The sequence below is a fragment of the Chionomys nivalis genome, chromosome 1 (assembly GCF_950005125.1).
Source record: "Chionomys nivalis chromosome 1, mChiNiv1.1, whole genome shotgun sequence".
Lineage (NCBI taxonomy): Eukaryota > Metazoa > Chordata > Mammalia > Rodentia > Cricetidae > Chionomys > Chionomys nivalis.
The window spans coordinates 174,534,227-174,559,059 of NC_080086.1; the positions used below are offsets into that span (position 1 = coordinate 174,534,227).

At 40.3% G+C, this 24,833-nt stretch overlaps 1 protein-coding gene across 1 annotated transcript in view; it reads right to left on the reverse strand.

Moving 5' to 3' along the window:
- Positions 1-24,833, reverse strand: part of Snd1 (staphylococcal nuclease and tudor domain containing 1) — a 408,394-nt gene that overhangs the window by 239,739 nt on the left and 143,822 nt on the right. The window contains exon 11 of the mRNA XM_057771546.1: positions 22,016-22,105. Coding sequence (XP_057627529.1) covers positions 22,016-22,105 — 90 coding nt within the window. The remainder of the gene's footprint in view (positions 1-22,015; positions 22,106-24,833) is intronic.

A 24,833-nucleotide genomic window follows, 5' to 3' on the forward strand; every position in this document is an offset into this window, starting at 1 on the left:
CTTTACTAGTAAGATCGTATGACAACACTGGGAGAAGGTGCACTGGGAGCCAGCAGAGAATGACTGATGACATACATAAAAGAACTAACTGTAACAAACAAGAACTAAGTCATCAGGATCAAGTCATGTCAATAATGCAATCTCCTAGTTTGCTAACTTCAAATATCATCGACAAAATCTATTAAACTGGTAATGGGGGACTGAAAGACACTCTCTAAATCAGTGGTTCTAAACCTGTGGGTCTTGGGGTCACATCAGATATCCTTCATATCAGAAATTTATACTATAATTCACAACAGTAGCAAAATTACAGTTATGAAGTAGCAACAAAACAATCTTATGATTGAGGTCACTACAACACGAGAAACTGCCTTAGGAAGTATCAGCCTTAGGAAGTATCAGTTCAAAGAAAAGGAAACTCCCCCACGACAGTTATCTGCACAACATAAACTAGACAGACATTGTACACAGTGTGCAACTTCATGTGGGTATATAATGTAGAAAGTCTGTCAAAGACAGCACCCATAGACTTCTGCATTACTCTGTAAACACACTGAATCAGGGGATTCAAGTTTCAGGGACTCATTCTCCATCTTGGGCTTCTAGAAACACCCCCTATATAAAGAGGAAGGGATCTCGGTCTGATCTGCTGCCTGAGGTCATCTTTAGTTAATCTGATTCCTCTTCTGCCCTTACTGCTAGGAGTTCATAGTGAGAAAACAAATTTTTCTATAACACAGTAGTCAAAGGATAAAGAGAAATGGCTCACAACTCTACTTGTCAGTTAACATGGGAAAGAACTTAATTCTTTTAAAAGCTGCTAGAAAAATGGTTTGTTGGGTAAGCACACAGGTCTTTCTATTAGATGACCCAGGTTTAATTCCTTCCCAGTACCATGTCAGCTCACAACCATCTGTAACTCAGGCTCCAGGGGATGTAATATTCTTTTCTGGCATCGATGGTCACTAGGCACACATATGGTACAGATATACACATACATAATATATCCATACACATACAATAAACAATTTTTGAAGCTATTAGTTTAGTGTGTATGTTTGTGAACTCCAAGGTGTATACATACAAGACATCATAGATTTTGTAAGGAAGTTCTTTTCCTACCATGTAGGTCCTGGAGGTTAAAATTCAGGTCATCAGGCTTAGCAGCAAGCGCCTTTACCTTCTGAGTTGTCTTGCCAGCCCTATTCTTATGACAGTACAAAAAAGTCTCTTGTCAGAAATGTCTCTAATTTAGACTAGGAGCTAAGTCAATGCCTGATGAACAAGGAAGTTTTGAGCTATGAACTTATATCTTCGTGTCAAAACATCAAGACAGAGAGCTAAGCTTAGAGAGCTAAGGATGGATGGTCCTACTCTTTAGACTTACTTAATTTTCTTTATGTGTTTAAGTGTTTTCCCTGTATGTATGCATTTGCATGACAAGTCAGAAGAGGGTGTTGGATCCAGTGGAACTAGAATTAGGGGTGGTTGTGAACCACCGTGTGGATTCAGGGAACTGAACACAGGTTCCCTGCAAAGCAACAAGTGCTCTTACCTACTGAGCCATCTCCCTAGGCACCTAGTGATGGTATTCAATAATATTCCACCATGATAGCACTGCCACAGAATCTCAGGCAATGCTATGGAAAAGAAGAGCCAAGCTCCTAGCCGCTACAAAAAGCAGTGAGGACACGCCCAATCAACAGGAGAAAACACCACAATACAATAACCAAGACGACACAAAAGTACTTGTGTCCCAAGAAATCAGCAAGTGTGGCTTCCAAATGCACACAAGAGCTTACTGCAATCACTGCCCAAGACCTTCCTGTAAAACACTTTAGAGAGACATATCGGAATCCCAGACAATTCCACTGTACAATTTAGTACAACAAAAAGGTTCAGGAAATAGGAGTGAAAGTTACTGTTAGAACAAGCAAAATGCTTACTCAATATATTTACTAAAAAAAATAAAACATAACAGTAAAGTAAATAAATTTTTAAATGACTAGATTCTAGAATAATTATCTAATAAAATAGATAAAAAGACTATTATATACTGTCTCTTCATTTTTTTCATAAAAGCCAAACCAAGATGCATAGGCACAGTGAGACCGAATAAAAATTATGTGGTTAAAAATAGGATGTGCATAATGAGTGATTACAGATGACAAGGCATAGATTGAAATGTTGCATCAAATCTAATGAAATGAATATTACTTAGTGACATCAGCTATAATTCCCGTGAATATAAAATTTAATATTCAATGATAGCTTTGAAGCTAAAGGTACTAGAAAAATATCTTAAGGTCAAAGGAACTGTAGGCTTGTTCAGACAGTGTAACCTGGGGGGAAAATTGCTAGAAGCATGCTTGTACTCAACAGGTCAAATTTATTTAGTGCCTTTAAGTTCCTATTTCCTTATTTCATGCAGGAAAAACTACTGTGGTTATATATAACATTTAAAAAAAAAAATGACCCAAATTTGGCAAATAAACTACCTGTGACCTAAGATCAAGATGTTTGCAAAACTTCCCCATAGTCAAGAACTAAGGAAATAAAATAGAAGTACCAAAAATGACAGCCATATTGCCCATCAATTAGCTTTTAAAGCAGCTTTAAAGGGTGTGTGTGTGGTGGGGGGGGGGGGGGGTAAGTGGGGATGGTACAGTACCTGGAACTGGTAAACTCAGCAAAATCTACACTAGCATGCACAAGGACCACGTCCAATCCCCTAGAATCCAAATTAACAACAACGAAAGTCAGGTATGATGGAATATATACTTAAAAATCCCAGCACTGTGGAGGCAAAGACAGGCAGATCCTTGGAGTTTGCTGGCTAGCCAATTTAGGCTAATCTGTGAGCTCCTGATCCTGGTGAGAGACGATGACGAAAAACAAGGTAGACCGCTACTGAGGAATGACAGATATTCAGTTGATCTCTGTCCTTCATACACTAATACAGTTACATGTACACGTAAACAAGATGGGGGAGAGAATGAATATGCATGAGACACCTGTATGTGTGTAATCAGCAAAGAAATTCACTATATTTTAGCATCTAGAATGTTACCTTTACTAACGAGATGGCTAAGAGGGAAACATAAAATGTTTGAAGTAATGAAACTGTATAAATCAGAATTTAATTCTGGGTATAATGTTAAAATGAATCTTAAACCTAAATTGGTTTAGTCTTCAAAGGAAAAACTGATACAACTAGCCACAAGGAATGCCCCAGAGTTGGTGTTAAACCTGTGTTCTTTCTCTAATAAATAATGGGTCAGAGATTTCATTTACATCATAGAATTTGGCTTAGATTCATGCAAAACAAAGTAAGACTCCAATGTTTTCTTGAAAATGAGGCACAGGCTAGCAGCCTATAAAGAACTGGGGAGGACAGATAATTTTTCTGACATAGATAAGCTGACACTGCTGGTGAAAGTGTGACAGAACTGGACATTTTATTTCACGTAAGTATTTTGGCAAATATACACTTTAACTTTAAAAGTGATTCTATTTAAAGGTAAAACCATAAAGAAAGGAGAGGATAGTAATACAGCATTGCTTTCTTCTTAGCCAGTCTGCCTTAAACAGACTACATATATTTTTATATAAAGCAGCATTTCTACTCCATTTTAACGTTCAGCATACCCCATATTTAATACTACAGCAAAACCTTTACTGCTTAACTGCTGACTATAGAGTCATCACACAGTAATATCAACCCTAACAAATTTCTCATTCAAAGCATCAAGATACTTTAAGCAGAACTTGTTGTCCATGTGATCAGAAGTAACTGACTTTATAATATGGCTTCAAATTTAGTCAATACCTGAATTCATCAATGACAGTTCAATTAACTGTGCCACATTTAAAATCAAACATGTTCAAGGAGTCAAGGTGTGTGTGTGTGTGTGTGTGTGTGTGTGTGTGTGTGTGTGTGTGTACGGGTGCTCTTTAGAAATGCTGGAGCCACTTAGGGAGTCAACAGGAAGGGCATGCAGCATTTATGCCTCGCTAATGACTAGATGGTTAGATTAAGCATATGGGAAATCCTTAATTTTAAGCGTTTAAGTCTTTTGGTGAATAAAACCAAACTGGTAGGGATGTATTTTGCCCTTTCTTCAGCTACAATCCTCAGATGTCCTGCCAGTTCCCATGGGAACTCTCGAGCTCTCTCAAGCTATGGAACACGCCAGCAAACTCAGAAGGCAGGCAGTGGGAAGGAAGCTAAAGGTCTCTCCCACTCTACCTTCTCCAGGCCCACTCCACTCACTCTAGAATTCGGGACACTGTTATCAGGGCTCCTGGGCAGCAAAAGCCTTTCTGAAGGACATATAGCCAACTTCAGTCTTACGCTGTAGGCCATCTCCCTCAACAGTACTCAATGTGTCTTTCTATCCTCATTGCTCATTTTTACATGCACACATTTTATCAGGACATCAAACAGAAGAAGCTCATGTTACATACAGCTCTCTGTTCTTAATTTTCCTAAGCCCTGACTCAGAAGTTTGCTGATATTGATCGAGCAGCTGAGATGTGCCAAGCACCGCACTAAGTGCTTTACATATATTATGTCATTTAATGCTCATGACGGCCCAGGTTAGGTAATGCTGCCCAAGGGATTCACACTCATGTCTATGTGGTTCAAGGCCCACATACTAAACCACTACAAACAGCCAGCAACAGGATACTGATTAAGCCTTTACTTGGTATTAAATGATAAAAGTACCTCATGAAGAATACTACTTAACATCCCAGGGAAATCATCATGCTGAAGGTTACAAAGCAGTAAGTACCATGTAATTACCAGCTAAAATGAAAATTATGCTAATAGCCACATGCATAAAAAAGACCGGACTGATATACACTCAAGTGTCAGCAGATGCTACCTCTGGGAAGCTAGCGTTTCCTTTATCCTTTCCTCTTGTTTTAATAATAATAATAATAAAATTAAACCATAAACAAGAGTTGCTTTGTGATGGATGAAGTGGGAACTAAGTGACAAAACAGAACACAATATCATTAGCAAGGGCAGTGTAGACAATGGCATTGCCAGTGTTCGTGAAATTTATAACTGCATTTTCAAGTTGAAAAACTATACCCACGGAGACAATTAGGATGGATTTTTAAAGCACAGCAGCAAGCTTTCCTGAATTGTAAAGATCAAATAGGCTAAGGTTTTAGTGTCTGTATTTACACAGAAATGAAACACAAATGCAAAGATACTATTCCTGGTTTTACAGTCCTCACATTTAACTATATTTATGGTGCTTGCAAATGTGTAAAATGCATGAACTTAGCTTAACCACCCACAAACATGCTTATCTATGGAGGCTGCAGAATGCCAAGGGAGATGCCAATGCTGCTTCTGGGGACATGCACTTGACTAGAGAAGTCCCAAAGCACAGATCAGAGTACAAGGCCTTTCCTTCAACTCTTTATTAATATTTGAATTTTGAAGTAAGTGCTACTCAAAATAATTATAAAAAGACAACACAACATGAAAAGTACAATATTATGGTTTTTCTAGCTAAAAGAAGATGATGTGAAATAATTTAAATATTCTGTCTTGTTTTCCTACACCACCCTTCCGCCTTTCTCTATGTGTGTATGTGTGGGGAAATCCCATCTCCAAATTGGCCTTCTTGCCAATTACTTCAGGGTGACTGTTTCAAGAAAATAAAATACCAAAATCCACAAACTTGTCTTAATGTGAGTTTGAAAATCTTTAGGAACAAAAAGAAACACTGCTTTATCCATTTACGTGTCTTCTACCCATCTATTTTTCAGCCTGCATGTCTTTTTTTTTTTTTTTTTTTTTTTTTTTTTGGTTTTTCGAGACAGGGTTTCTCTGTGGTTTCGGAGCCTGTCCTGGAACTAGCTCTTGTCTATTTTTAATAATGTAAAAAACAATTTATATTATATAAAACATTTAAAAATTCTCTCTCAGTTTAAAAATTAAATTTTTATAAAAAGTCCTATAAAGAAAAGTATCTTTGCTTGGCTACAAAAATCTTATCAATGTAAAAAGCAGAAATAATAACAAAAATTTTTTTTGCAAGAAAAAGAAATAACACAACAGGGAACGAGAGATATGCAACCTGCCCTTTTAGCCAAGAAAGGGTTGGCTCTCAAACTGATATGCCAAGCTATGTTGCCTCCCCATGGGAAGCCTTACCCTCTCTGAGGAGTGGACGGGGGGGGGGGGGGGGGGAGAAGGTGTGGAAACTGGGATTGGGGGATAAAATGAGATCACTTTAAAATAAATAGATAAATTAATGTAAGGGGCGATGAAGAAGGGAGGGAGGCATGGAGGGAGGGTTAGCGCAGTACAGGGATGAGAATACACAGCCAAGGGAACCATCAGACTCACATGAGAACTGCAGCATTGTGCATACAAGGGAAACATTTCACATAGAATCTGAAGCAAATCAGGGGTCATCTGAACAGGTGTGTCTAAACATCAAACGCAGTATTTGTGTTTGAGGCAGGAACAAAGTGATACGCTATCAGAGTACATACAAGGTGACAGGCACCCTGGCTCTGTGTGGCCAACCAGAAGCCCTCATGGAGGCGAAGGCAGAAGGCAAGCTAAAAGGCTGGCTGACACTCTACTTGTTCATATTTCCTCTCTTAAAAAGAGTAGTAAATGTCAATTTAGGCAGATTTTTAAAGTTACCACAATATTATTTACTTAGTCTAAAAAACTCTGTGTTCATCCAAGAGGCCTCAAGCCTAAATAAAAACTGGAACTATTGGGTAAACTGAGAAAATCTTCGAAGAGAGGCTACAGTTTCATCAACTTTGGTAGAAAACCAAGCTTCAAGCTTTTGAGAGGAAGAACAGAAACAAGAAAAAAAAATAATATTTAGCAAACCACTGTTTTCTTCCTAAGGCCAGGGAGGTCCCAAGGATATTACAGCAGCCAAAACAGGCATTAAGGCAGTTGGAGGATACACACTGGGAAGGAGAGCTCAGCTTGGATTCTGACTTCAAAGGTCTAAGAATTGCTGAGGGAAAGGATGAAAGGTGAACAAAGGGGAAATGAGGGACTAGAAAAGAGCAGAGGAAGAAAATAAGGTCAGAAAGACAGAATGAAAAGGAGCTTATGTTTATGAAGTAGGGGATAATTGCCGCTATCAATATCTCTTTCAGTCTCTAAATGATGAGAGACATTATACATCTATCTAGACTCAGCAATTTTGCTGCCATTTTCTCCTTGGAAATCTATGGCTAACAACTACCAAATCAGAAAACTGAAGAGCAGCAACATGACTCATCCTGTCTTTCATCTTCAAAAACCCTCCCATGCTGTGGAGTTCACACTGCGTGCAGCTTTTCCTCATACTCCTGCCAGCAAACAAACTCCATCGCCGGAGCACCTGCAGGAAAACGTGAAGAAGCAGCTGGCCAGAGTCGAGGGCTCGATCATCTGGGTAGACTTTAATTCCTAGAGCCACACGTCAAAATTCACTAAACCGATGAACCGAGAGACACAAACAAGAGGCCTCAAAAGTGAAAAAAGGATTTGGACAAAATATAGGGAAGGGGAGAAGAGAACACACCTCCAATAATAAATGGGCTAAAATTCTAACTATAACGATTTTAAAACTTCAGATATGAGCTTTGATGCTTCAGACATGAGCAGAGGTGGGGAAAGAAGGAATTCAACGTCAGCCTTCAGGGGTGGGGTGAGGATTGGAAAATAACAGATAATTAAGGCTGTACTGGGGGTACAGCAAAATGAAATAGCACTTGGCTAACATATGAGGTCCTGGCTTACTCCCCAGGCTGAGGGTGGGGGTACGCAAAATCATTTCCCAGAACTCATGGGTTTGAAAGACGGCATTATCAACAAACAGACCTGGAACATTCAAGGTTCCTCCTGGACAGCACAAGATTCTCCCACGGGTCATAGGGCTCTCAGGAAGTAACCGGCATACATTCTTCCACATTAGGTATTTATATTCACTCATCTTTTTTAAATAAAACAAAACTATTCAACTTCCAGAACTGCAAATTAATTAAACAGATCAATCAACACAAAACAAGGCAACAAATCATCAAGAAAGAGCTTATGAATAGCTCCTTGGTACAAGCTAACCCCTCCTTTTGAACATGGGATAATGGGGGGGGGGGGGTGAGACAGAGACACAGACAGAGAAGTAGTGAATTAACTCTGGTCCAGGGCTCCAGCAATAGAGGGGTAAAAAAAAGGATCCAGCAATGGAAATCTACCTGAGCCCTCATGATGGCCCTCTCTAGAGACACTCTAGGGAAACTATACACTTGTAAGTCAGTGCTGTTAGACTTTGATACCCAGACCTTTAGTAAGATCATATTTTTAGAGGACAAAAGCAAGATTCCCTTGAATTTTAGAAATTAAAAATACCATCCTCATCTACATAGCAAAATCAAGGCAAACCAGACTCAAATGGAAAAGGAAAAATATAAAGAAATTAATTTTTCCCATCGCCAAGGTCACGGAAATTCCCTCTCTCTCCGTTTCCGTGTGGCTGGGGATGGAAGGGACAGCACAGTAGGTCTGCAGTAGATGTGCAGCTTGAGTTTTCATTCTGAGCAGCTGTCTGCTTAAATTACCTCCGTGGATCACTACGTCTGAGAAGCTGAAGCTATCAAAACACCACGGACATTGTACAAATGAAGAAACGGTCAGTGTGAACACACAAACCATGCACACAAAATGTTTCTTCTACACTGTAGAAAGAGAATCTAGACCGCCAACAAATCTCCCAGCTCTCAGCTTCACATGATACCAGCCCACCCGACACGCTCACTTCCATGCTAATCAAAGTCCAGGCTACCTTCAATCCCTGAGGAAAGGCTGCTGTGATGTCTTTCTCTTATTCCTATTTCCCTTCCTGTTGTGTTTATACGAAAGATAAGTTAGAGGGGTGAAAATCTGGCCTGGAAGGGTAATGTGGGTTTTTAAGTAGACACCGCTTCTCAATATGCCAGTGAGAGGCTGAGCTCAGAAAAACCAAACAAGAAGGCACATGACAAAGTACAGAAGTGGCCAGCTGGAGCAAATCACTAATTTGTTTAGACTGTGATGGGAGAATAGGAGCATTATGAAGACCAATGTGGGCCAGCAGGGCATGTTCAGGTCTAATGACCCTCTGTCACTTAGAGCAATAAAATAATAAAGAGGAATTCAAGCCAAAAGGGGAAAAAAATAAAAAATCATCACCTACTAGTTCAGCAAATCTTTCTGTCATTGGTAGGGAGAACAAATAAAAAGTGCTGCCCAGTCTCAGTGTTGGAGAAAACACAGGAATAACCCCAAATCACCACTTAGCAGTGACTTCTCTAACTGCCTTAAGCTAGGTGAACCTGGAACTGAAGACATTAAGACTCAGACATCTTGTAACCAATTAGACGGAAGGCTAAGCTAAAATTTTTAACTCATAAACAGAAAAACACAAGAAAGCATATTTATTCTGTTCTTGGTCTGTGAATCAGAGCACAAAGTTCATAAGTATGAGGAAAGGAAATTAAAAGCAGCTGGTAAGAAAGCCACTGCCTAATTTAACTATGTGTCCCCTACACCGTGTCCTTGCTGAGATGAGGCTGATCTTTCTAAGATATTCTCAGACCAGGATCTCTCCCTTGGGACTCCAGGAGACCCCTAGCTGATTCTTAACATCACACGGATGTTTGTCCTGTGGTGGTGGCAAAGGTGGTCAGGCCTGGAAGCCAAACCACAAGGGTCGGGGAGCACCAGAATGTGGAAACATACTGAATGAACACCAAATGTGGGGGGAGAAGCTGCAAAGAGCTGTGCACTCCATAAGAGCTCAGAAGGAAGATATGTTTGAGACATGTTAAAAGAGAGTAGAGAAGAATAGAAACTAGGGGAAAAAACAAACAAAAGATAAAAATTAAAAAAAAAATGAAACAGACTTGTTTAAAATTACAATAATTTATATACAGCTCCTTTCCGGGGCTTTTATGTTCACTTAAAGAGTTAGATTTTTTCGGCAGCCAATCAGGTATCACCAGAGTAGGTGGCACATGCAAACTGTGCACAGAGAAAGCAAGTGTGACAGGGGGGTGAAAGGAGACACATACTAGCAGCTGCAGGAAAATGAGTTAAGGCAGGGCTGCAATAATTAAAATGAGAGATTGGGAGCTGCTCACTAGAAAATCCAGGAGAAGGAGGCTAAGGGAAGCAAAATTCGGCAAATTCATTGACTAAGAAGCTGGGTTAATGGCCAGGAAACTGCTGATATTTTGGGACATTGAATAAACAGTAACATTAAGAAAGATCAATAACCAAGTTAGAGCCACTTACAGGTAAGAAAAAAAAACCCACATCATATGGAATCCACAAGCTACACTCTGGACTGGCTACTAGACCCGACACCCAGATATCCACCAGCCAGCAAACCAAGGAGAAAAGAATCCTAAGTCAGTCAGCAGTATGTGTGGCCACCCAGGGCTAAAGTACATAAGATCACCCAGCAGGTAAGACCTCTCTGATCTGTGACAGATAACTGTGATCTGCACATATTCACATTAATATTTATCAAATACTGCCAGGGGACACTTTTCTGTTATCTCGCCAGTTATTTAAATTGGTCCTCATTCAGTTTCGCACACGCTGATGTCATCTTATCCCAGCTAGACTATAAGCAACTTTTAAGAGATATTGCATTTATTTTTATTTCACCACCAAGAAGGAAAGCAGCAACTGTGATGGCCTCTTTTAAAATATTAGCTCATGGAGAGGTGCTCGTAAGGCTCTATTCCCAATGCCTGGAATACGGGTTAAGACTAAAAAGTACCAGCTGCACAATAACAATAAATTGACTTCACTGTGCTGCCTTTTAACTGTTTGAGTGTTCATGTCCAAGGGTGTCAAGGCCCACAAACTAAAGAATGACCCCACAAGCTATTACTTCAGAGAACTACCTTCTCATCAGGAAAACCTGGCTCATTCTAGCCCAGTTGTTAAGCCAGAAGAGGTGAGAAGGCAAAGTTCCAGAAAGACAGACACCTTAACAAAGAGGCAGAAGACAGTCAAAACTCTTAAGATTCCAGTAGCCCCATAAGAAAAAGCTAGAGTTCATATAAGGCTCACAATAAGTACACAAAATATTGATAAAGCTACAAACAAAAATTATCTCTCCCAGGGTGTGTTATATTTCAAAATGCTAGTAATGATCAAGGAGGAAGGTTCTGGGACTGAGATGGCCACAAGAAAATGTAGCCTTCTCTAGTGGACTCTAGCACTCATTCCTAAAGGGAGACAACCATAGTCTGAGATGAGCCTCTTGACAAAACGGGAAATTCCTATCAATTGCTCTATAACTGTCCCCTGGCCTGAAGGATGGCCAGACAGCCTGACTATCTAGGAGGACAGACACAAAATAAGGGAATAAACCATGCCATTAGAGGACCAGACTTTACTCCATGAGTTATGGTGGTAAACAGTCTCATTGGAGAAATAAATATCAAGAAACCAGACACCAGCCAACAGGGAGATGACCAGATTAAAACAAACAAACAAACAACAAAAAAAGTACTTTTCTCAGTCTTAGTGCCCAGAGCTACTACAACGGGGCACCATAAACAGGCAGGCTGAGTATTCCCTCAGTATTCTGGAAGCTTTGAGCTAAAATCAAGGTGTATCCTCCCTCTCCCCGAAAGTACCACAAAAGCATCCTTCCTTGTGTAGATTTGGGGGGTGGGGGATTCTAGAGGCTCTCAGCAATCACTGCCCTTCCCTGTCTCCTAGCTGAATCACTAGAATCTCTACCTCCATGGTCATACTACCTCCTTCCTATACAGAAACCCATCTAACCTAGTAGGATTTCATTTAAATTTCTCTGCAAAGATGCTATTTGTCATCAGACCACATTCTAAGGCTGCAGATAGATGGAATTCCGCAGGGAGAGGATACTGATCAAATCACTATGCATACATTATGGAAATATCATAAAGTAGGCTTTGTCAGTAAAGTGAGTGTGTGTCAGAGGAAAAGATACCACGGGAGTAAAAGTAAGCAAGGCCATTCTAGCTATTAATGAAATAATTTGCTTCAGCAAAGAGCAAAATGTACTGTTCAGAAATTAAATACATTTAACTAGAGAGCTCTTTTCCTTTTGTTTTGTTTTGTTTGTCTTTTTTTGGGGGGAAGGTGTTTTAAGACAGGGTTTCTCCATGTAGCCCTGGAGCTCACTCTGTAAACCAGGCTGAAATTGAACTCACAGAGATTGCCTCTCCCCCTGCCTCTGCCTCCCAAGTGCTGGGCTTGAAGCTCTTATTTTCAAGTGAACAACTGTATAATTGCATTTATATAGATGCATCTCTAAAGTAGCACTTTTATGACATAGCTAAGGAATCAACAGAATTTCATCCTCAAAATTAAGAAGAGACTTTATATCCCATCTTGGAACACATGTACAGATGATTAATAATGTGGGGCCACTTCAATGGCCCGAAGCACATACAAAAGAGGCTTTAGAAACTCAGAGGTCCTTAATGACACAGCTCACTATCTCTGAATGTGTTCTTTTGACAATGACAGCTTTTTAAAAAATTAGTAAACATATCTATGTTGTCCCTGCATAGACCCTTATAGGCAAATGAAACTGTGGGAAAAAACTATAGAGAAAAGATGAATGGGGCTTCTTCCCCCGAAATGCACATCTGGTGAGTTCTGCCTCACACCCTTCCACAGCACAAGATGTTCTACACACCAGCATTGAACTTTTCTATTCTTTGTAAACTGGGAGGTATAGGAAGTGGAAGATCTGCAATTCAGCACATCTTCTAGGGTTTTTGGCACATAACAGTTATTTTTAATGTGGGGGGAGAAAAGCCTGTGCTCTCCTTACCCCCAAGCACAGCTGAGCTGATTCAGCACAAATATACCCCTAAAATAAAATTTCAGTTTGCAGAAAATAAATGTGGAAAGTTCCAGCTCCAAGGACAAGATTCCAGAATAGTTAACATTAAAGACTGGAAGAGGACGGTTTTAGACAAGACCACTACAAACCATGTTACAAAGGTAAGAACCAATACCTGCGAGCAGCTTTCGAGTCTCTAATAGTAAGCAAAGTAATGAAAGAGGGGAGTGAGCACCTTGAGGATTTCATCAGTACAGAGGGAGCACCTTGAGGAGTCTCATAGACAATAAATCATTTCTCACAGCACACAGAAATTTCCAGGAATGCAGCTGAAAATTCCAGTCTCTTGATTTAACTTAGAGATGCTTTTGAAGAGGATATTACAATAGGTAATACACAACAAGCTACACCAAAGAGCCATATACTCAGCTCAACACACTGAGGATCCCCAAAGCGCAGAGGTACTTAGCACAATCTGCAGACCAAAGAAGAAAACAAGAACTCTTTATCGAAAGAACATTTAGGTGGCAGCAGGAAGAAAGTTACCCTGCCGAGCTTCCAGAAATAAATAGGCAATTCCATGGTCATTTCTGTTAACTGCCTGTCGGCAAACAAGGGAGTTAACGGCTTCAGGGAGAAGTAGGATCATTGCTGAAACCCAAAAGGTAAAGACTATCCACAATAGACCTTGGTGTCCAATGGATGTTGGCCTAAGTTCTTCATGCCCAACAGGAGTCTTCTGCTAGATGATATAAGTCATTCAGAGCACCTCTTCATCTTCTGAGTATCTCCAGTCACTTGTTCAAAAATTTACAGCCACACTATGGCAACAGCTGGCATTGGAAGGCAAGGACAAGCCTCATCATATAAAGCTGTCAATTTAAATCACAGTGCATTCACAATCTGAGGGACTGTTTGGTCATTAATGTAAAGGACTTTTCCATAGTGTGGATGAATCAAATTAATATGAAGTGAAATATGTGGAGATGACAAAAAATGTTTTTAAAACTCAAACTAAAACACATCAGAGGTAGTTAGGAACAAGAATTCCAACCCTGCTGGGTTAATTGGCTACCACTCTCAAACAGCTAGTCAGCCTTAAATGAGTGGTTAACAAAAAGGCCCAACCTGGTGGCTAGTCAGAGAGGCTGAGGTCCTCTCCTCCAGAAGGCTCTATGCACTTGAGGAGCTCATCCTGGCTGAAAGAAAAATAGCCCCTTCTAAGATTGTGGCTTTGGCACCTTCAGAGATCTGTTCCTGTTCAGAAGAACAAGCATTTAGAAGTTGTTGACCCTCCAGACTCAGGGATGGGAGGTAAGTAGAGCGTGAGCAGCACCTGTCCCTCCCTCCTCACTCTCAGATGCTCAGTTCATATCTGTAGCTATGCATAAGGATTAGGGAGAAAGAACTAAAGCTTTGTCACCATCTCAGCCACACTGCTCTTGAGCCCCTTGTCTGTGTGAAGTGGGAAAAGCATGCAATGTGACTGTGTTCTATAAACACCCCCCAAACCTGACAGGGACATCTCAAAGACTAATGAGATAATGTCTAGAGGGCTGTAAGCACTCAGAAGGCAGATACCTCCTCAAAGCAGAAGACTAGGACAAGGCAGACGAAGAATCAACTTCTTGTAGCATGTAAAACGCATACTATACACAGAAATTGACACTGCCCCTAAAGTACTATGGCCTTACTGGCATTCAAATCAGTATACACACAGGGAAAGAGAGCCTTCTGGATTGGTCTTTAATTCAAGATAACAAAGTGAAAGCATATGGGTAAAGTATTCAATTTCTATGGCTTTTAGGATTTTACCTATAAAAATGGGACTATTCTATACTTTTCAAAGTGTAGGTAAAAAAAATCAAACATGAAAATATGTTCTTAAAAATTCAGTGCCTATTGTGAGAGAAAATTCAATAAACAGTGGCTGCAACTGGTCAAAACAAATGAATAGAAAAGGCCCAGCACTTTGGAGATAGAGAAACACAAATCTCTATAAGTACAAGAACAGACTATCTGTATAGCTAGTTCCAGGTTAGTCAGGGCTGCATATGAAACCTTTTAAACAAAATAGACAGGCAGACAAAATATAATACCATAATATCATTAAACAAATAAAAAAAAACTCTTACCTTGATCTCAGACTAAAAATGGTGATCCTGCCTCCAAAAATCGAAGAATGAGACTGTATCTGAGAGCTGTTTCCTCCCATCTTATAATCCTCACTATGGCTGGGGTCAAAGGCCTGCACCACTGGGATTAAAGATATGTACTGCTTGGATTCTATGGCAACTAGTGTAGCTACTGAGATTAAAAGTGTGTGTTACCACTGCCTGGTCTGTAAAATGTATATATTCAAATACAAAGAAATTGCCATTACAGAAAGTCATACAAAAGTCTTTGCCAGCCGGGCGATGGTGGCGCACGCTTTTAATCCCTGCACTCGGAAGGCTCTAGAGGCAGGCGAATCTCTGTGAGTTCGAGACCAGCCTGGTCTACAGAGCTAGTTCCAGGACAGGCTCCAAAACCACAGAGAAACCCTGTCTCGAAAAACCAAAAAAAAAAAAAAAAAAAAGTCTTTGCCAAATGACAACAATGAAAGAGTTTATAACACATGTTTAGATATTTTAAATATTCATCCAGTAAGAAGAAAGTTATAAACAGTTAAGTTGATCAGCCTAGCTCCCCAAAGCATAATGTCCCGGAGGACAGACATCTACAGCATACAGCATTAGCCATTTCTCGATTTATCTGGGGTTACTGAATAAAGGAAGCCATCTTGACCAAGACTACTTGAATGATTCAGGTTAATCTAGACAGTCTGGCATCAAATCCCTCCCCACTTTGTTCTTATCTTCTTATTTTTGGGTGCAAACTCATCTCTACAACTTGAACCCAGTGATTTTGAAGTTAACTGACATAGTAAAACTCGACTGTGCACCTACTATGCACCTGAACTCTCTTTCTGGACATGAAGATCATAAGACCTAACGTACATAAAACATAAACATAATAAGAGAGGTCACTATTTATATATGGTTTCCCACATACAGTATTGTAAACTATGAAATGTACACATGGTAAATTATGGGAAAGCAGGAAACACCAAGAAGATTTTAGGTCAAATTTAATTTGCATCTTAAACGACAAAAAGAAAGTAAACAGAAAGGGGGAAATAAAGAAAATAAGACATAGGGGACCACATTGTGCTGTAAACAATGGCAGCAGGCCACCAAGAGCAATGGAAGCCAGCATTATTTGGCAAATGCACGGTGTGAATGACATTGATGAGGATTCCATTTTATTAGCTTTGCATGGAAAAAGAGACGGGAAAAATCAGCAAGAATGCTGCAGGAGGCCGGGCAGTGGTGGCACACGCCTTTAATCCCAGCACTCGGGAGGCAGAGGCAGGCGGATCTCTGTGAGTTCGAGGCCAGCCTGGTCTACAAGAGCTAGTTCCAGGACAGGAACCAAAAGCTACGGAGAAACCCTGTCTCGAAAAATCAAAAAAGAATGCTGCAGGAGGGGTTGGAGAAAGGGCTCGGTGGTTAAGAACACTTGCTGCTCTGGGCAAGGATTCATGTTTGGTTCCCAGCACCAATGCAGAAGCTCACAAATGGCTGCAACTCCAGTTCCAGGGTATCAATCCGATGTCCTCTTCTGGACACTATAACCACAGGAATCCACAGAGTTCATATACATAATTGCAGGTACACATACATAAAATAAAAAGAAATCTTAAAAAGATGGGTGCAGAAGCCCAAGCCAGAAGAGGATACAAGAGGAGCAGTGCAATGAAAAGCAGAGGGAAATTTTAGATACACAGGCTCCAGCCTCCACAGGTCTACAGGCTCCAAGTTTACAGACTCAATCAATAACGAGTTACACACACATGAAAAAAGATGTGAGCCTAATTTACACATGTGCACTGCTCTCTCTTTGTCATTACTTCCTCAGCAATATAGTATAACATCTATTTATATAACATTTACAGTATACTAAGTATAAATATTCTAGAGATGATTCAAACTATTTGCAGGGGATATACACAGGTTATATAAAAATATTATATCATTTTATAAGGAGGAATTGCGTGAACATTTTGGCCATTCAATGAGGTAAAAGAACGAACACCCTATGGCTACCAAAGGGTGAGTACACATGGGGAATATGCACATACAGTTGGTGAGTATCTGGAAAGACCCATGTGTAGATGGCTTGGTTTCCACAGAAGGAATTGGGTTGTGACAGCGTTCCTGGGAGGTAGACCCTTGGAAAAACGCATAATTGTTCCTTAGCTCTTTCTTGGCTTCCTGGCTGCCATGAGGGGACAGGTCCACAGCAATGGAGCTGATCAAGAGGAACTCTGAAGGAATGAGTGGAAATATACCATTCTTCGCTTTAAGTGACTCACAAAGGAATAACTGGCACAAAAAGATAATTAATTCCCAACGAACCAGAAAAGAATAGGTGGCATGTCTGATACAAGATAATAGTCAGTTCTAAATATGACTGATTTGGCTATGGAGATTATTTCTGCCTTGCGTTCCAAAAGTACATGTTTTAGAAAGGTGGATTCTTAAAAGAGAGCAACAATGAAAATAATCTGGGGATGAAATAATCTTCAATGAAGGATTTCTAACCCCATAATTCTAAAATGTCTGCATCAATCACGAAAAAAGGAAGGCTAATTTTTACAAGCCAAGTTAGTTAACAGAAATTTCAATGACATAAAAATGAAACAAAGGCACCAATTAGTTTACAAATGAGTCTCATCAAAAGATTTATTAAAAGAAATGAGGTCTAGTGCCCACGGTGGCCATCTACCACTAGCTTTGCTGCATCCTTGAATTCAGTCTTCTTGCAGTCATAGCATCTCTACCATTTTTGACCCTCAATTATTTAAACACGTTCCAACTTTGAATACAATGGTTCCCATGGTGATAGAAATTCTGCAATTAAGGGACAAGAGTTACAGGAATGATTCATATGTCAGTTGTAAATGCCGTGTGACAAGGGAGAAAATACTGGAACTCGGAGTTACATGCTCTGTGAGAAAGCTGAAGGAAATCCCCTATGAAGACCCAGTTATTTTACTGAAAACAAAATGACTGAGATGTGCACTCTCACTTTTTCACATAAACTGTGCTTTATGGATGTGGAGGGGCAGTGCATAGACGAGCAGGAAGGCAGACACAAAGACAGACAGACAGAGATCAGGGTGCATAATATGAAATCCACAAAGAATCAATAAAAACTTTTTTAAAAAAGTCACATCCTAGACATTGAGTGTTAAACAATTGTTAAACAAAATAAATGAAAAACTAAAATTATCACGAAGTTCAATGTCATGATGAGCCAGTGAAAATATAAGCAGGAAAGTCATTTACGATGAATATTTGTCAATTGAGATCTTAATGAGAGGACAATAGGTGATAAACAGGGCAAAAGGAGAATGAGGTGATACACACCCTCAAACATGCACACCCCCCCCTTTAGTATGGAATACACGTTTCTTTGGGGGAAGCCAACATCCTGATCCCACAGCTAATCAGTTACCACATTAATCTGCACAGTAAGTACAAAAGGGGGAAACTCAATAGAAACAACAATGTAATCATGATGCCAGTCGTATGCTGATTCATTTCTCTTGACCTGAGAGTCAGAAATCAATATAAAAGAGCAGGGCCACTCTAGATTCCGAAGAAAAATAATTCCTTTTAGGGAACACCAAACCTCACACCTTCCTAGCATCTGGACCAACATGAAAGAGTGTAGATTCTTGTATTCTCATAGCAAGGCGCTAGGAAAGGAGAGGCAAACACTGCCCTACCCCAGTCCACAAATGATGAAAGCAAGACTCAAGAGCAGTCATCCTTACTAAGGCTGTTTGGCCCACAGCCAGACTGAAGCCTATGTAAATAGATTCAAACCAATGTGAATGCTCACAGCTGGAAAAGAGGCCATCAAAACTAATAAAATATCTTAACATTTTACCTTCCATCTTAATTCTCCACATTCTAGACATCTCTCAAAAATGCCATTATCACTGACTCTCGGGGAGGAGGCAGAGAGAATGATTTCGCTTCCACATCTTCCTTAACCTGTGACAGGCTGCCCTAATCAGCTTTTATGCACACAGACACACATGCTCCTCACAGTGGCTCCTAATCAGCATGTACCATGCTAAACAGCTGCAGAGGTCTGAAGGGAATTGGCAGAAATGTGCAATGATGTGCTAGCCATTCTGCCAGCCCCCCCGAGGCAGCAACTGCCCTGCCTGCTCCCAGACGCCAGCGCTCATGGGTGTTGACTGTCATAACTGACAAGCCCAGAAAACAGGCAAGTGGTTTCAGGTGGTGAATCAGGAAAAGTGGTTAGCATTAGAAATGCTCCAGCCCAGCAGAGCTGAGATGCATCCAACTCCCTACATGAGGATACAGTATTCATCATTTACACAATGTCACTATGGGGGACAAAGCTCAAGTCTCCGCACAAACAGAATTTAATCAAGTCCCTTGCAAAGGAACCAGTAAATGAAACTGCTCCCACTAAGAAGGCACATAATTGCTTAAGAATTGACATCATGCCTGACACTTGAGGTCAATCCTTTTGTCCTGTGATGGAAGACTTTACAGTGGCCTGACGCACAGTCCTTGAGAGCATAGCCCTGGCTAGCCCCCCAGGGGTACTCAGCAGCAGCTGCAAAAGACTGTGATCTGTGTGCCCAGAGATGACACAGAATCACAGAAGGAAAATATGTAAAGGATACTAGTGACTGCCATAATATATGACAGACCTTCCCACATAAATCAATTATGTAATGTCACTTCTGGGTGACTAGACAGGTTTCCTTCAAAAATCCATGAAATTCCTTGGTTGTCTATATGCAGCTGTTTATAAGACAGTGAATGAGTGATATGATATCAAGTGGAAGGGATGGAGATGTTAGACATTACATCAGATAACAGGGGATCTGGAAATTGAAAGAGACTTAAAGCCATCATTTGCACTACACTTCATGAATGAATATAGCGCTCTGTCAAGTTTTATACAATGACAAATGAGCCTATTCTCTGAAGGAACCTGAGGAGATTTAATACTCATTTTAGAGAATCCAGATTAGTGAATTCAACTTACATCCAACTTCAAAATATCCTGCTATGATTTGTCATGCTACTACTAACCATGATATATAATAAACCTACTTAAAAAGTTTATTTAACATGGGATAGCATGTAGTCTAGGCTGACCTTGAACTCTTCCCTGCTTCTACTTCTCAAATGCCAGGACCACAGGCATGTTTCACCATGCCCAGACAAGCGACTATATTTATAATTCAAAAGCTAGTGTGTGTGTGTGTGTGTGTGTGTGTGTGTGTGTGTGTGTTGGGGGGGGGAGCATGTTTGCAATCCCAGAACCTTGGAAAAAAAGCAAGAGCTCAGGTAGACCTTTTGGCACACTGCATGCTTGAAGCTGTCCTGAAACACACTGTATCTTGTCTTTAAGAATGGGTGCATCACACACCAGCTGAAATCCAGAGTTGTCTTAAACTGTCAAACATCCTAAGTCTAGGGGAGGAGTAAATAACATGAGTTTAATGGTGAAGACCAGACCACACTGATGTCTGTGGTCTGTGTCACTTCAGGGGAACACAAGATCAAGGGAGATAAAATCTGAGAGCCATGCTGAGCTGGTCCACCCTTCACTGGCCCTGCTTCTCACTGGACACGGCAGCAAGAGAGCTGACACCTGCCGGCCAAACTCCTCAGCGCACACAAGGGAAACCATGAGCCCCAGGAACCCTAGTGGCTTAACAGAATATAGCCAGGCTCCAAAAGATAAAGAGAGAGAGTAGGCAAAGTCAGAGGAGAAGCCATGTAGCCACTAGAAGGAGGCTTTATTAAATACTCAAGTACTCCAGCAGGAGACAGACGCACCGGAACTTTGCATGTAAGACACAGCCATGTGGTGAAACAAAGATTAATAAATATGAGTTAATTTAAGATACAAGAGTTAGACAGAAATATACTTAAGCTATTGGCCAAACAATATTGTAATTAATACAAATTTTTGTGTGATTATTTCAGGAGTATGGGTGGCCAGGAAACAAATAAGCAGGCTCTGGCAACACAGGGGTGCTGCAGAGTTAAGGGGAGAATATGGGGGGGACTGGGAGGAGAGCAAAATTGGGGTGCATTATATAAAATACCCAAAGAATCAATAAAGAAATTATGTTTAAAAAAAAAGACCAGACCGAACGAAATGATAGTATTCTGAAGTACTATAGTATGCAGAAGATATTATAATATAAACATCAACCCATAATATGAAGTCTCTAAACTAAACTAAAATCCAAAACTAAACCATGACTTAGAGTCCCTTCCTGAACAGCCATCCCATTTACTTTTTTTGAACTGGTCCTGGACTTTGGAATAAGAAGTCGGGGGTGGGGAGGGGGGAATTAAAAAGGCCACTATTCATAACACTTGAAGAATACTGCCATAAAAGTAATAGTATAAGGACATGCACTCTAGCCCTTAGACTGCAAAGCCAACATACTACCCAGCAAGCAGCCTTTACAGTGGCTCCCGAGAAGCCACCCAACCACTGCCCATTAAAGTCCCTACTGTTCAGTAGCTGGAGTAGGGGCCAGGTAGAGTTAACGTACAATCTATTTCCCTACACATATTCTTAACAGAGGAGAACAGGACTTCTCTCTCCTGTAGTCATCTTGCTCCTCAGAAGTAGAAGAAACACACAAAAAGCAGCAACTTTCCCTCACTACTAACTCCCATGGTCCCATACTTATAATGGAGGTGGCTGGAGAGAATAGAAGAGCCAAATGAATGCAGCATGGGGCAATGCACAATTATTGAAACTGGAATTGAGCCAGGAACTTGCCGCGAGAGCACTGACAATCAAACTATGGTCAGGGCCCCAATTTTAAACATCTCCCAAAGGGTATCGCTTCCTGACACATAGACACACCTCTCTTCATATCAAAGTAATTCCACTAGACTTGGTCGGGAATATCCTCTGCTGCTAAAAGGCCTAGAAAGAACCTCGTTTAAAATGTTCGCTCCTAAAGCATGAGACCAAGTCCAAACGTTTACAAATGCATGCTCATCACTTACCTTCTTCCCGATGAGCTTTTTTCGAAGGAATTCCCGGGCCTCAAACATGTAGGGAATGTCATACAGGGGGCGCAGCTTCTTATTCTTATCCTGCCCCAAAACAACAACAACAAACAAAGCTATTAAAGAATGGGAAAAAATTAACAAAGGGAATACTGTAACACACAGGAATATATGTGAGCCTGTCTCCTACTGTCAACTAAGTGCTAGACCATATAACTAGTTACTAAATTGTTGGTTGAAATGCTTCTCAAATGGCAGGCTCAAAAGGAATGAGTGTAGTGACCCAAATTGGAAATGAGCAACACTGAAGAAATTCAGTATACTCTGGAACCCACTGGACACACGTAAGCACACAGTAAATCTAAGTTCAAAACCGTCTTTAAGTGCCAACCAACTACTAACTATATATAAACTAGCTAATATATAAATATATTATTTTATATAAACTAGGTGATATGTAAATTTATACAAAAATATACTTACATATTAGCTACTTTATATACAGCTGGACTCAAAACAAAATGTAATACAGTAATACAAGAGATCCTGGATACAAAGTAGCAACACCAAAGATGTGCTAAGAATTCAGGGAAATGAAAAGAAAGAAGTGATCCAGAAGAGGTTTGTTGACTTAAAATCTAATGTATTTTCAGGGCAAAAAAAACAGAGCAAGAAAAGAGAGGGAAAGTTTTGGTTTTTTTTTTTTTTTTGGTTGTTGTTTTTTTCGAGTCAGGGTTTCTCTGTAGCTTTTGGAGCCTGTCCTGGAACTAGCTCTTGTAGACCACAGTGGCTTCGAACTCACAGAGATCCGCCTGCCTCTGCCTCTGGAGTGGTGGGATTAAAGGCGTGCGCCACCCCCACCAGATGTGGAATGTATTTTCAATGTGTACAACCTGGCTCATCACCTTATGGACCTACTACACTCCTCTTCCAAGGTTGCTCCAAACAACCGTCACCTGCAGATGATGAGAAAATCTTGATAAAGTGAGAGGAGTAGGAATAAATAGAACTTAAGAGCTATGAGAACCTTTTAAAGAAATGAATTATCAGAATCTGACAACTCAGAGAACAGAGGAAACAAAATGGTAGACATACAACACTGAGTCATGATGACAGGGCTAAGAAGTCCAGAACGGCCTGCCTTGGGTGGGGGTGGAAACTGGCGAGATGTGCTTAAAAAAGAGATTGTATCCAGTCTGATATGGTGGCTTCAGTGTCTCACATGGGGCTTGAAGTTCCAAGACAACAAAGATCCTACACATTTCTTTCTTCTTCTAACTCCTCAGAGCCACATACAGGACCTCCCGTTTAGTATATGCTCAGATTAAGTGGGTATTTGTACCTTCTTTTTTTTCCCTTAAATAGCTTTCAAGTAAAGAACTTTCATCATTTTAATGCTTTATTCAAAACTCATCCTAATGTCAATATTAAGGAAAAGGAAAATGAAGTAGGCGTTTCCTCTCAGAAGCTAACTAAGCTTTGATGTATTGAACACATAAGAAATTTCAATTCAGTGCCATGGACAAGAAAATCTCTTATGAGAATGTAAATAATTCTTTCAGTTACAAGAAATTTTGAGCTTCACATTCATCATCCCACTGTCATCGACTTCCTCTGTGGAATTAAAGAAAAAGAAAGGGATTGTTGTCCTAGCAATTATCAGAAAGAGAAGGCACAGAGTGTCCAATCTCAGAAAAAGGTCCCGCACCAAGAGGACCAGCACCTATGCATATGTATGATCCTAACACGAGAATTACACAGCCAATTCTCAGAACAGGAGAAGAGTCAAAGTGGACGTGCTAAGTAGGAGCTGCCCGGTCTAAAGGGAATGGTGGGCAATTTTTTAAAAAATGTATTTATGAATATTTTATAAATGTCCTGAAAGTCAGGTATAATCAAGGGACCACAAATTAAGAAGTCGTTGTGCAGCAGGAAATAAACCAACCTCAGAAATCACAGAAACCCGAATCTAAAAGCTCAGGTTCCTCCCCGAGGTTAAAGGAGTTCCTAGGGAGAAGAGACCCCCAAGCAGTCTGCAGTTGATGAATGGAAGTATCCGGACCCGGCTTACACCCGTCATCACTCATGGGAGGGTGGGCTGCTCTGTGGTGTGGTAAGCTTTGGATCATTTGTGCTCCTTTAAGGACCATACCCACTTCTGTAAAACCAGTAAATTCTTTGTTTTGCAAAGATGAACTTTGCTGGAATTGTTTCTTTGGTCCATCATGAATAGATGCTTGCTGCAAATATAACATTTAACACAGAAGTACTGAAAAGAGTTACTGATGACACTCAATGGCACAGAAGAATTGCTGACAGATTTTAGTTATGAGCAATGGACAAGATTTTGTTTTGTTTTTCAGTAAAGGGATTCAAACCTGAGTTTGGCACATGCTCGGCACATGCTCGGAAAGACTTCTACCACTGAACTCCATCCCAGTTCCATCAGGATTTTTAATAAAGACAAAAATCAATCGTTATCAGAATCAGCCCTCAGGAATAAAACAGAACCAACAGATTCACACTCACCAAGCAAGAGAGAAAAAATCTATTTACAAAGAGGAGCAGTATGATTACAAAAGTCTTAGTGAACAAAAATGTTTTAAATTAATTGAACAAAACAACGATGTTTACCATTCACAGCCTTACGCCGTGCCAAGAAGTCTGAATTTCTATTCCTTACCTACCTACACACCCTGAACCTCCACACAGGAATGAGAAAATGACACTTGACTGTAACGCTAATACTAAAAGGCAAGAAATATAATTCTGGAAAGTATCCCAGAGAAGGACACAGGATGATATATACATTTCA